This window comes from Hyposmocoma kahamanoa, unplaced genomic scaffold (assembly GCF_003589595.1).
Source record: "Hyposmocoma kahamanoa isolate Upper Pololo Valley unplaced genomic scaffold, ASM358959v1 102, whole genome shotgun sequence".
Taxonomy (NCBI): domain Eukaryota; kingdom Metazoa; phylum Arthropoda; class Insecta; order Lepidoptera; family Cosmopterigidae; genus Hyposmocoma; species Hyposmocoma kahamanoa.
This window is the reverse complement of record NW_020653337.1, coordinates 1,793,202-1,806,135: the sequence shown is the minus strand read 5'-3', so window position 1 is coordinate 1,806,135 and position 12,934 is coordinate 1,793,202. Positions and strand designations below refer to the sequence as shown.

The 12,934-nt window shown below is 38.2% G+C and overlaps 1 protein-coding gene across 1 annotated transcript in view; it reads left to right on the top strand.

Annotated features, from left to right (window-relative positions):
• Positions 1–12,934, top strand: part of LOC113231906 (ras-related protein Rab-5B-like) — a 36,025-nt gene extending 23,091 nt beyond the window's left edge. The window contains exons 3-5 of the mRNA XM_026466450.1: positions 439–511; positions 12,416–12,632; positions 12,816–12,934. Of these exons, the coding sequence (XP_026322235.1) occupies positions 439–511; positions 12,416–12,632; positions 12,816–12,919 (394 nt within the window). The 3' untranslated portion in view covers positions 12,920–12,934. The remainder of the gene's footprint in view (positions 1–438; positions 512–12,415; positions 12,633–12,815) is intronic.

Here is a 12,934-nt window from a genome sequence, read left to right as displayed (position 1 = left end):
AAATAAATGGACGACGGGTCTAATACAAAAACCACGAAAAAAATGTCCCAAGTCAACCTATTTAAACGTAGTGACATGTAAAGGAATATGAAAAAGCTAAAACGTTGAATTTAAATTGTAATGTCATCGCAGTACTGTCTAATTTTGCTTGCTTCGCTGTCAGTCGAACAAACGAAGACTAAAGCGTGAATGACGCTCTGTATACGATTTTAACGCCCTATAAGTTCGGACACTTTTTAGCGCGGACCCGACGTCCATATATGTAATTGTAAGTCAATGAAAAGAGGTGATTATAGGGAATAAAACTTTGTATGGAGAAACAAAAAAATAGTATACTGCAGTAGGCCACTCGAAGTACTTAAGAGCGTAGAAACGCAGACGAAGTCGCGGACTCCCACCTAGTAAATAAATATTTTAATTACTCGTGTTTTGTTGCAGGTATCACAGCTTGGCGCCAATGTACTATCGCGGTGCGCAAGCGGCCATTGTCGTCTACGACATCACTAATCAGGTACGAAAATGGAAAAATGGAAAAAAATTGGAAAAAATTAAAAAAATATACTTCGAAAAGTCATATTATTGTTCTTTGTTTAGAAATATTATTTAACTGCCTCTGTGGCCGAACGGTTACCATGCCGGACTGCCACACAGAGGTCTCGGACTCGATTCCCGTGCCGGGAGAAATATTTGTGTAGCATACTTTTATTTCTCTCTTGAGTTTGGGTATAAGTTGAGGTTGTTTATGTGTGTGTCCATGGCACCCGCGATATAGGGTTTCCCTAATGTCGGGCTATGAGTGTGTGCGTTATTATTATTATTATTAAAAATCTTTTGAAGTTTTATTTAGCGTGAAACGAGATTTACAATGATTGGACAACAGTGAAAAAATAAAATCATGGGTAACAAATCTTTATAATGGCTCCATCGTTTTGTTCAGCATCTTAACAAAAGTTTCCGTTTACAAAAGTTAATTTTATATATATATATATAAACATAATAGTTACGAAAGTTTAGTGATTAAAAAAATTAAAAAAAAATTTAAAACGTTTAATGATCAAAAATTTAAAAAAGAACTAATTTTGTATAGTCTGCTGGGCTAGTTATTTATTATTTTTCGCTTTCGCGCCATTTTTCAAAATTTATTGTCACGTTTGTCGTGTTTTGTGAAAGCGGGACATTTTTAAGTGTTTTGGTGACAGCGGGACACGAATCTTAAAAACGGGACAGTATGGTCACGTTAAGAATGCCTGAATGTTGGAGGAGGATTTGATATTGGCATATTTTGGTGACTGCTACAGTCCGTTCAATAAAGAATGTATGAATGAATTGATCTTTTATTGCACATTATACATTAATAATTACAATGACAAAATAGAACGTAATGAGTATATTAGTGTATAAGCTATTGAACAATAAGCGGCGTTTTTGATAAGAGCATTTCGAGTTTTTAGGTTTGTTGGAAAAGAAACTTTATATAATAACTATTCATAGATTTCTCATAGATGGCGCTACGACTAAAAAGTCGTTGAAAAACCAAATACAAAGACGCGACGCAAGCACATAGAAAAATTCGTGAGGTCCGTGGCTTAGTTGGTATAGCGTCTGGCACGGTATGCAAGAAGACGTCGGTTCGAATCCGACCGGATCGAAGGAATTTTTTCTGAGTGTTCGATCTTTGTATTAATAATTATAACAAACTAGTGGAGTAATTTCACAAAAAATAATTGAATATCAATTCAATAAAAATTTAATTAAAGAAACTATTTTTTCGGATTTAGATCCGAAAATCTTCCAACCCTAGACTTTTGAGAGAATTCGTCCAGAGAGGTACTGCCACCTTACGTATTTCTGCTGCCAACCAGTAATGTGAGCAATACTGTGTTCCGGTATTGAAGGGTATCGATACTGGTGAAATTACAAGCACATGGGACATGTCAACCTATGTATCAGGGTGACGCCTCGCAGTGTTCTCTGATCTTTGTGGTTTAAAGCTCTGAGTGGCACAGCAACTGTTATGAACAGGCGTGTCGCTTTCCATCATCCCGTCATTTAGTACCTATCGTAATAAAAAAGATAAATTTATTTCGTTATAATTTAATGTAATACAAGAAAAATAACTAAATAAACATAATGTCACGCGCACACACTCATAGCCCCGCACGTATACAACCACAAATTACACTCAAACTCATGATAGAAAAAAATTTATGCCGCGCAAATATTTCTCCCGGCCCGGGAATGGAACTCGGGACCTCTGCGTGGCAGTCCAGGATGGGAACCGTTCGGCCACGGAGAAAGTTAATAGGCACTGAGGTAGTTAAAATGTAACGGAAACTATGATACATAAACAGTAAAAAGGGAATCTTAATTATATTATACAAACTTCATAAAACTATACAATTAAATCTTAGAAATCGTATAGCGTAGTTGCTATGCCTGAACTAAGTAAATGACTACCTGTATTTTAGGCATCTTGTTTGGGCATACTTTCTTTATGTTAAAGTTTAAAACAGATTTGCCAAATTTGCAAAAAAATCAGAAGTCTAAAATAAAAAAATACTCGATGGGTATTTTCTAGTCTCTTAAATTAGCATTTTCTTGGCACCTTTTACGTTTCGTAGTAATAAACGGAAAGCGCGATAAGCAAGTTTTGGTCGAACCGATCACTTGTTTGGTTGTATGCATAATTCCGCTATGACTACTCGATACGTAATAAAACAAAACGTTTAAAAAAGAGTGATTACGCGTGTGCTTATTCATCGTGACCTCTTATCGACTGTTCAACTTTCCTTATAAATATTATTCTAAAGATAAACTGAAGGACAATGCCACTGCGCCCAACATCCTGAGACATAAGTTGACAAGTCCCATGTGCCTGTAATTTCACCAGCACCCTTACCCTTCAAAAGCGGAGCGAAGTAATGCTCTCATTACTGCTTAGCGGCAGAAATGGGTAAGGTGGCATTACTCACCCGGACAAACTCTTTCACAAGGAGCTCTACTGCTACTAAATAAGTATTCAACTTAATCAACCAATTTAGAACTTGTACAGGGGAACCTTTTTCCAGGTTTACAACCTTCGAAAAACGTGTAAAAGTCTCTAACCCGCTAAACCCTCGCTTGAGAGGAGGACCCGTGCCCAGTAAAGATAAATAAAGATAAAGATAAATTTGTTTCAACATAACTTAATCTAAATATAAGTAAAAAAACCAAAAACAAATGTAAGGGAAGCTAATATACAATTGGTAAAAAAATAAAAATAAACCTTAATTATTATACTAATCATAAAGCTATACAATTAATTATTAGAAGCCTACCAGTATAGTTGCGATGCCTAAACTAAGTACATTATTACCTGTATCTTAAGCATCTTGTTTGTGCACAGATTCATTATATTAGTGCTTAAAAACAAAATAGCTATATTTAATTAAGAATAAAACAATTAGCTTTTACAATATAATTATGAAATAACTTCTAGTAAACCTTCTGTTTCATCATAGTTTTTATTTTTAAGCCAGCGTTTGACGGTCTTTTTACATCCCATCTTATTCAAGGCGTGAAATTGCAATGTTGAAGTAGTTAAGTAGTGGGTCGTATAAATTGGTTGACTTGAATAATTTGTGTTTAAAAACGCAAAATTGAAAATTCGTAATTGCAATAGGGAAACGAACAATCTTTCAGAAAATATTAAAAAATTACCCATAATGGATATACACCGACAAGAAAAGTGCTATTTTATATTTAAATAAAGCTTTTCAAGAACCTAAAAGTACATTCAAATATAATTAACTAGTTGCCACTAGTTGTCATCTCAAAACGTGTGACGTAATTTGTAGGTAAACAAACTGGACAATGTGCACTTGCCACTTGAGATAATTTTACGTATTGATTCACTATTCTGCCCTCGTTGTCATAACTGACTTGCGTGATCGAATGGCTTTCACACTGTTTTCATGGTGTCGCCATATATTGTTTCGTCTGAGTGTTTATGGTATCGTCGTTGTTACAGATTTCCATAACACAATACTTTCTTTGGGATCAGAGCTACGTGTGTAATGTTGTCTAATAAACTAACGTAGGTAATCGACATATTTCGCAAAATTGGGTTATTAAGGTATCTGGAATCGTCGATACAACATCTACAAGCGGTTTTTCAAATAAAATTTTGTAGGTTTTGGGCTTGTCTCATTGAGGACAATTCTGCCAACGTCCGTGTTGAAAGATGCACGGTATGTACACATTCAACAACATAGCCCCGCACTAGGGAAACCCTGTGTCACGGGTGCCATGGACACACACATAGACAATCACAAATTACACCCAAACTCACGAGAGAAATAATTGTAGGCCATACAAATATTTCTCCCGGCCCGGGAATCGAACCTGGGACCTCTGCGTGGCAGTTCGGCATGGTAACCGTTCGGCCACTGAGGCAGTGTGACAAATTGTTCCCATGGACAAAGACAAAAAACGAGATAATGTGACTAACTACTTTATATGAAAATCACAAAAGCATGCTGGAGGATATAGGTATAATAAATACTAAAGTGCATGTTTAGTAGCAGTAGAGCACCTTGTGAAAGAATTCGTCCAGGGAAGTACTGCAACCTTACCTATTTCTGCCGCCAAGCAGTAATGTGAAGTTACAGGGACATGGGACTTGTCAATTTATGTCTCAGGGTGACGGGTGCAGTGGCAGTGCCCCTCAGATCTTTGCGATTTAAAGCTCTGAGTGACTCTGCAACTGTTATGGACAGGCGTGCATAAGCTACATCAGGCGCACGACTTGTTCGTCCAGTCCATAGATACAATAAAAAAAAAATTTGTTTTGATCAATGTATGTCGATAGGATAGGGTACGGAGAAGAGGAGGATTATATCTTATTTAGTTTTATTGTTATTATTTCCTTAATGGCAGCCACTAGACTTGGGCCAGTGTCAGTTTCGAGGAATGCGGTCAGTTAATGTTGATCAACAGATTCGAAGAGTGCAGGCATATAATATTGGTCAAAAACGCCAACGTTAAATTGTTAAGCGAAATCTGCGTAATTGGCAGATTCAAAGAAAAAAATTAGCTGCCAAATTTAAATTTCATACTGAGGATTTGGCAGTATGGCTAGACGCCTTAGCCTGTCTCGGAGGACGAAAAATTTTACTACTACTACTACTCTTGCCAAAATGCAAATGCGTTGTTATGACATTGACAATAACTGTCATGTCATTTTCACAAGTACTGACCCCTCTAAAATCCCCCCTCCCGCGCAATTTTCGCGCAAAGACGGCTTTGAATATAGTTTTCATTTATTCATTACGAAACTTGTACGGTAATAGAAAACATCATTTTACGTTACTATTTATAATGGTCGTGAATTGTGCTGTGTACGGCTGTCGATCATCATTTTCCGAAAGATGAAACTAGGCAAGTAAAAAAAACTTATGTCTGAGACTCATTCAGTTATTGTTTTCTTCATTTATTTAGTGCAGAGTAATATATGTATGTATAAAAAATTCAAATTTATTATATCAATATAATGAGACGCCATCACTTTGCGAATTTCCATTCGTATCGCCGATCAATATTACGTAGGTAGTGAATATATCTAATTATTAATCAAACGTGGACAAGCAATTTCAAATAACTTTGTTACCTTACTTAAAAGTCCATGTTCGAAATATAACATTTTAAGTGCTTTTAATATATTTTTGAAATAAATCTTCAATATTACTCTAGTTAGTGAATTAATGAAAAATATAATATATCTATATAAATACCTAATAAACGTATAATTATTAGGATTCTATTAATAGAATCATAGATAACAGATTCGCGTTAGAATTTTCGCTATGTTGCCGCTCTGATCACGTAACGTATTAGTGCGGGAAAGTGATGAGTAACCCTGCCACTTCACGCACACATTTGCGCGTGTGCAGATAGCGCCTTGCTGTATGTACTAGTAGTAGGTAAATAATTTTTGACCGTTGTATGGAGTGTCCGGGGTGTGGTAATAGTCTGTGTATGTACTCTAGTGTTGTAGATTATCTCCTCAGTGAATCTTTTCGGAATTTACCGGTCAATCTATGAGTTAAAAACGCGTGCGTTACCGATATCGGTATCGCTACCGTATGGTATCGATGCGGTTGTAACATTATAAAGTAGAAGTACCGCACATAGTCATTTTTACTTGACATTGGTGAAATCATCGTTTGTTTCGATGGAGCCATAGCATTTAAAAGAAGAAGAAGTTCTCGGTCTAAAATTTTAACAGTTCTATTTTAAATAGTTATTAAACGGAGAAAAAACCTTTTAGAGGATGGAAAAATATAGGAATAGTTTAAGGAAAAACATAGTGAAACGCGAACAGCGAGTACGGTGACGTTTACCTACTTGTGACGTCTTTGATGTTTCCATAATAGATTGAAAATGGAACTACATAATTAAGATTGTCCGATTGCATTTTACTTGAGGGCAACGATCGTATACATTATTATAAGATCATTGCTTGCAGGTAATTGAAAGGTATTTGGTTATCTTGGATTCAGTTGAAAAGCATGCCTCGAGGTTCGGATAGTAGAGACGAAGCTGCAGAGCCTTGAACACCGCCACTAAGTTGCCTGCTTCTCGATAATCGGTTGGACTGTACGAAAGGGGGCACTATGGAAACTGGACTTATTTCCTCTAAAACTATCGCCCGCGCAGAAAAATGAATGAGAACAAAAAGTGTTTATTTATGGCTAATGTATCCGAAACAAACAATTTAAAACAAAATATTTCCACAGTCCTCCCTTTCCTACCGTCTGACCCGGTATTCTACAAGATACGGAGAGTGTGCGATGTAATTCCATCATCGGGGGACTAGATGTAGGCTAGGGTTCCACCCATGTGTTGTGGATATTCCAAGGATTCGCATGAAGCGTCACGCTTCTAAAATGTGGCGAACGGCTATGGAGTGGAACTTGGGCTTTTTCAAGACGAGATTGAATATGTATTATTTAGGTGCACATGCTCTATCTTAGACCTCATCGTCAGTTTCCATCAGGTGAGACAGAGGTTACATGCGCGCTCATCTTTAAAAAATGAACGTGCTTTTGACCACTACTTAGCCCTGGAGCAAACATAGTGTCAACGATGGAACGAGCTTTCTCAGAAGATGCCTTTTCATTCACACCTTAAAGATACTAAGATTGTATGTGCTCGGAAACATTCGCTGGCAGGGAATTCCATTTCTGGGCTGTGCGCATAATTAAAGATGACGAAAAAGGCTTACCATGCCTGAAGGGAACATCGACCAAGTAGGGACGGTATTCCGCCGTACTTAACGTCTGTTGGTACAAAGGGGCGTACGGAATGAACTGGTGCAGCTCATGGGCACAATCGTCGAAGTATATTCTTACTTAGAAAACTGACAGATGCTATATTTGTTTATTAGCACGCTTCGGCAGCGCGCGCTTTATAATGAATGATAACCAGGATCGGGCCTCCCGCGCATCTTGCGTAGCATATAGTTTATCACTGCTTGTTGATTGCGCCTAGAACCGTACTCTTACTTAACCAATTGATACGACCTTGCCAAATATACAAATCCATATCTGTCTTTTTCAAACAAAAATACTTTAAATAACTCGTAATACACGCTCAATGTCAGTCGATTACCGGCGGCATACGTTTCAGTCCATAATGGCGGCTTTGAGAAGGCATTGAGGTCGTACAGTTCTGAATTGTTATCAGTTGGCACATTTTCATTAGTTGATAGCATGTGGGGATTCCCCACTGGCGGGCATGGGTCTTAATTAAGATTGTGGTTTTTTAATGATTTCAAGTGGCGGGACGATCAAGTCATGCGTCGGGTGGTAAGCGACACGTCTACCCATAACAGTTGCAGTGTCACTCAAAGCTTTAAATCGCAAAGACTTGAAAGCCGTCTTTCTGGACACGAATTGTCATGGTCCATGTAGAAGTCTTTAAATAGGTTTTGGATTCGGGTTGCCTGGATTAAGGACTATTTCTTCAGAGGGTCGATTCAGATTTCTTACGGTAATTCATTTTTCAACCTTTAGATATCGTACGATTTTTTTTAATTTTTATTAATAACCGAATCGTACGTCAAACTGTCGTATTCGAAACCGAACCGAAATGACGTCACACCCGTACGATTACTCGAACTTCTTCGGCAAAGGCTACAAACGTTATTCAGAACACAACTTGTTTACAAAGAATTATTATGGAAATCTCGATTATTTTAAATAAGGCCTGGTTTTTGTTCAATTTTATAAATTTATTTTAATGCAAGACAAAAGCATTCCTATATTTTAGGCCTTTAAAGTTTTAAAAATATATATAAAAGGATTTTAATTTTTATTATAATCTATTTCACCGACTAACTCCGTAAACGCTGTTGGATAACGATATCGTATCCGAATCCGAATAGAACGTTTAACTCGAATGTTCTGAATAGCTCGAAAAAAGCGCTTTTCGATTCGAGAACGATATCCAATCGAATAATTTGGTTGAAATGAAAACGGTTACTGTCAAATAAGTAATATTCGACAAAATTAAAAGACAAGTATCAAGTATGAAGCTTCATTCGCATCACGCGTCTTTTCATTTGGTCAAGTATTGCTTATTTGGCAGTAATTGTTTCGGACGGATGTCGGACGGACATCGAGAGTAGACCCCCTGCATCGGGGTTCTGGTGGGGTTGTTTGTGCGGTGTGATTCTAACTTATGGCCCATCTCACATCGTGCTCTGCATGCTCTTTAGTACCTGCTTGAGGATTTAATGGCGGCTACTATTAACGCAGTCGGCATGGTTGAGATCTGAGCCACAATACTATAGTATGTGTCGTAGATACGTTAAGAAGGTAATTATAACAAACTAGTGGAGTAATTTCCCAAAAAATAATTGAATATCAATTCAATAAAAATTTAATTAATACAGTGAATAGCGACATCTCTCGCCAGGACTGGTAGCTGTAAAGGTACTAACTGGGTGATAAATCTGTCAAAGATTTCTCATAGATGGCGCTACGACTAAAAAGTCGTTGAAAGACCGAGTACAAAGACATGACGCAAGCACATAGAAAAATTCGTGAGGTTCGCTGGTTCGTTCCGTTGCTTAGTTGGTATAGCGTCTGGCACGGTATGCAAGAAGACGTCGGTTCGAATCCGACCGGATCGAAGGAATTTTTTCTGAGTGTTCGATCTTTGTATTAATAATTATAACAAACTAGTGGAGTAATTTCACAAAAAATAATTGAATATCAATTCAATAAAAATTTAATTATAACTTTTTTATTAAAAAACCGACCTGAAAATTTCGTAGTCTTACATCTATTTTCCAAATTTTTTGAATTCGGGTACCGGAAAGTGCGCGAAACCAGATTCATCGCCTAGTTTCCCACCCTTAGAGGTGGAATATTTTCTTTAAATTTAAATGCGATCAATACTGAGGTACCCTCTTTCCAACAAAAAAGAATCATCAGAATTTATTATATTTTTTATTTTTTTAATTATTTTTATCTGCTTGGACGAAGCGACATCATCCTTGTTATTTATTCGGCTTCACTGAAAACCAGCGTAACGAGGTGTGAAAACACGTCTTGTTACAAAAGCCTGAGTGGAGACCGTTTTGGTAACTTTTAAATGTAATTCTTTTATTTCGTGTCTAATCATAAGATTTTTTATTTTTCTTATCATTCTGTTATATATATTTTGTCATAAGGTTACCAAATAAACTTCCTTTCTTTCTTTCTCTCAAAATCGGTTCACAAATAATCGCGAGTAATCGCGTAGCATGCAAAAAAAATCAGTCCAATTTCGAACCTCCTCCTTTTTTGAAGTCAATTAAAAATAAATGGACACATACGTAGAGATCGACAAATTACACCCAAACTTACGAGGTTCTCGACTGGAGACCACGAACCGGAAGGCGTTCAGTGGGAGGGCCCCCTATTAGATGGACGGATGACCTGGTGAGGGCGGCGGGTGACCGATGGATGCACGCTGCGTCCGACCGGCTAGTCTGGCAATCTTTGGGGGCGACCTATGTTCAGCAGTGGACGTCTTCCGGATGATATGATGATTATTAAGAAATAAATAAAGTACCATACAAACATTTCTCCCGGCTCAGAAAGCGTACCTGGAACCTCTGCGTGACAGAGCAGCGTGGTAACCGTTCGGCCACAAAGGCAATTAATAGATTCGTAATCAGCGTATACAGAGCTATCAAGGCCCCAAGAAACAATGAGTGATAGCTACAACTGATTTGAAGTAGATATTACAAGGAACGTGAAAATTGTTATCACGGGCTCTGTGCAGTTAAGAGTCGTGTTGTTCTTATCAGATAGCGCTAATTAATTTCTGAACGGCTTTTTCTTGTTTCTATTTCAGTAAAGGTTACTTACTACTTATTCGGTAACATTTTTCTATAAAAAATTTACGACTGTGTTCACTTTACTTATTCATTCGATGCCGGGAATATTTTTTTTTTTCGTTTTTAATAAGATATACATTTTCTTGCTTACACACAAGAACAAAAACAGTACATAAACAACTTAAAACAAAGGCAGCCTTATCGCTGAGAGAAATCTTTTTCAGACAACTTTGAGGTAGAGGTCGTCAGAACGGGCGACGTAGTGTGCCAATGACCAAATTTCATATGTATGAATAAAACTTATACGTTATTTTTACTTACATTATATTTTGTCAAATAATAAACAACCATATATATTTTTTAATAATACCAAGTGACGGGACCTGGTGGTAAGCGACACGCCTGTCCATAACAGTTGCAGTGCCACTCAAGAGCTTTAAATCGTTAGGATCTTGAGGGCACTGCCACTGCGCCCGTCACCCTGAGACATAAGTTGACAAGTCCCATGTGCCTGTAATTTCACCAGCACCCTTACCCTTCAAAAGCGGAGCGAAGTAATGCTCTCATTACTGCTTAGCGGCAGAAATGGGTAAGGTGGTACTGCCCTGGACGAACTCTTCCACAAGAGCTCTTCTGCCACTAAAGAACATCACGTGATTAGTACGCCATTGCGAGGAGGCTCCTTTCGTGCACTCCATCGAGCGAACCACACGAACGAAACGAACCAAAGGCCTAGAATAAAAAGTTACATATATATACGACAAGACTTTTAAAGAAATACTGCATTGTTTGTGGTTTGTACCAAAATGTAGTTTGAGGTGGATCATGTAACTTGTTTTCATATGAGCCTATTAAACAGAAATTGAAAGCAATAAATTTAATCATGCTATGATTGATTCAATTAAACATTCGCCAGTTTCTGTATACATTCGATTAGAGCCTGAAGCGCTACAATTTGGTCTCGAATTCAAAGAAATTGAGGTAAAACTTACCTAACTCTACAAGTAAGTTCACAATAACAATTGTGGTTAGCATATTTCTCACGTGATTAGCGGCATTATTTGGGCCGCCCCGTGTCCCGCACGCGTCGCACCCCCGCACTCGCCTGTTTACAATCGTATTACAAACACGCATAAGTCTTCACAGTTCAAGGTCTTCATCCAGGTGACTGCTTACGTCACCAAGTCTAGTTGTGTAGGCGTGGATCTAGGGATTCCTGGGGCCGTCATGTGTAGGCAATCCGGTATCAACTATATGAAGTTTAGTGCCTGCTGTTAATTACAAACTAATTAGGTTAAATTCGATCTTTTATGTCTTTAGCCTGCTTTTAATTTCCACGAGCAGTTTTCGTACATCTGTGAAATCCTAAGAATTATTGGGTTTTGAGATAAACTGGGAATCTTTCAGATTACGTGTTACATTTCTTAGTCGTAGTTGAGAACATTATTTGTCCTTCATATTTGGTATATCAGAGAAGCATCTTCACTTCTCTAACCATGATCGTATAAATCAAGTGTTATTGTTTTAACTTCGCTTCCATTGATGTAACGCTGCAGCATGAAGTTTTCTCCTATTTCATTGCACACCTCGTGAACAAATCGTTATATTTTACATAAACAGACTACGTACTAAAGTGTACAATGACTAATGCATTACACTGACGGATAACAAGCCTGGTATTATTTATATTTATAATTGTTTTGATATCTCATTGTGAACGCTGGACTGCGGGGTGAATGATGTCGTCTGGAATGTCGACTACACGCCACGCCGCCGTCCCGCCGCCGTGTCGGCCTAAGATAACGCATAATTTATTCGCTATGATGTCTGTGTAACCTGTAACTGTTATGTATGAGTTATGATAGTATTAGTTAAAATTTAACGAAAGACGCTCTTTAAATGATCCCGGCCTCTTGAATGATGGTGTAATATAATTCTAATACGCTTGAAACTGTTTATAAAGGCGACACGGCAGCAATAATGGTTAGTGACGAAAATAATTGAAATTATCCTATTAATTCAGAAGAAACGTCTCATGTGCTCCAGGACACATTCGGCCGCGCGAAGAACTGGGTGAAAGAGCTGCAGCGGCAAGCGTCGCCATCGATCGTGATTGCGCTGGCTGGCAACAAAAGCGACTTGGCCGCCAAGCGCATGGTCGAGTTTGAGGAGGCACAGGCGTACGCTGATGAGAACGGACTGCTCTTCATGGAAACCAGCGCCAAAACCGCCATGAACGTCAACGACATCTTCCTCGCCATCGGTCAGTGATACAACACAAAATTTTAACAATAAGTTTTACTAAGAGAAACTTCTACCAATTTCCACAAAACAAGGCTAATTACATTTACGTTCTGATCCTATATCGCGTTCGAGATAAAAAAACGTGTATTATTTGATTACACCGACCGCTTTATTAGACATGTTTGTCGATGTCCCATTACAGCGAACAAGCTGCCAAAGAGCGAGGGCACGGGCGGGGCGGGCGCGGCGGGCGCGCGACGACTGGCCGACGGCGAGCAGCCACGCCAGACTTCCTGCTGCAAGTGATACCAAGCGACACAG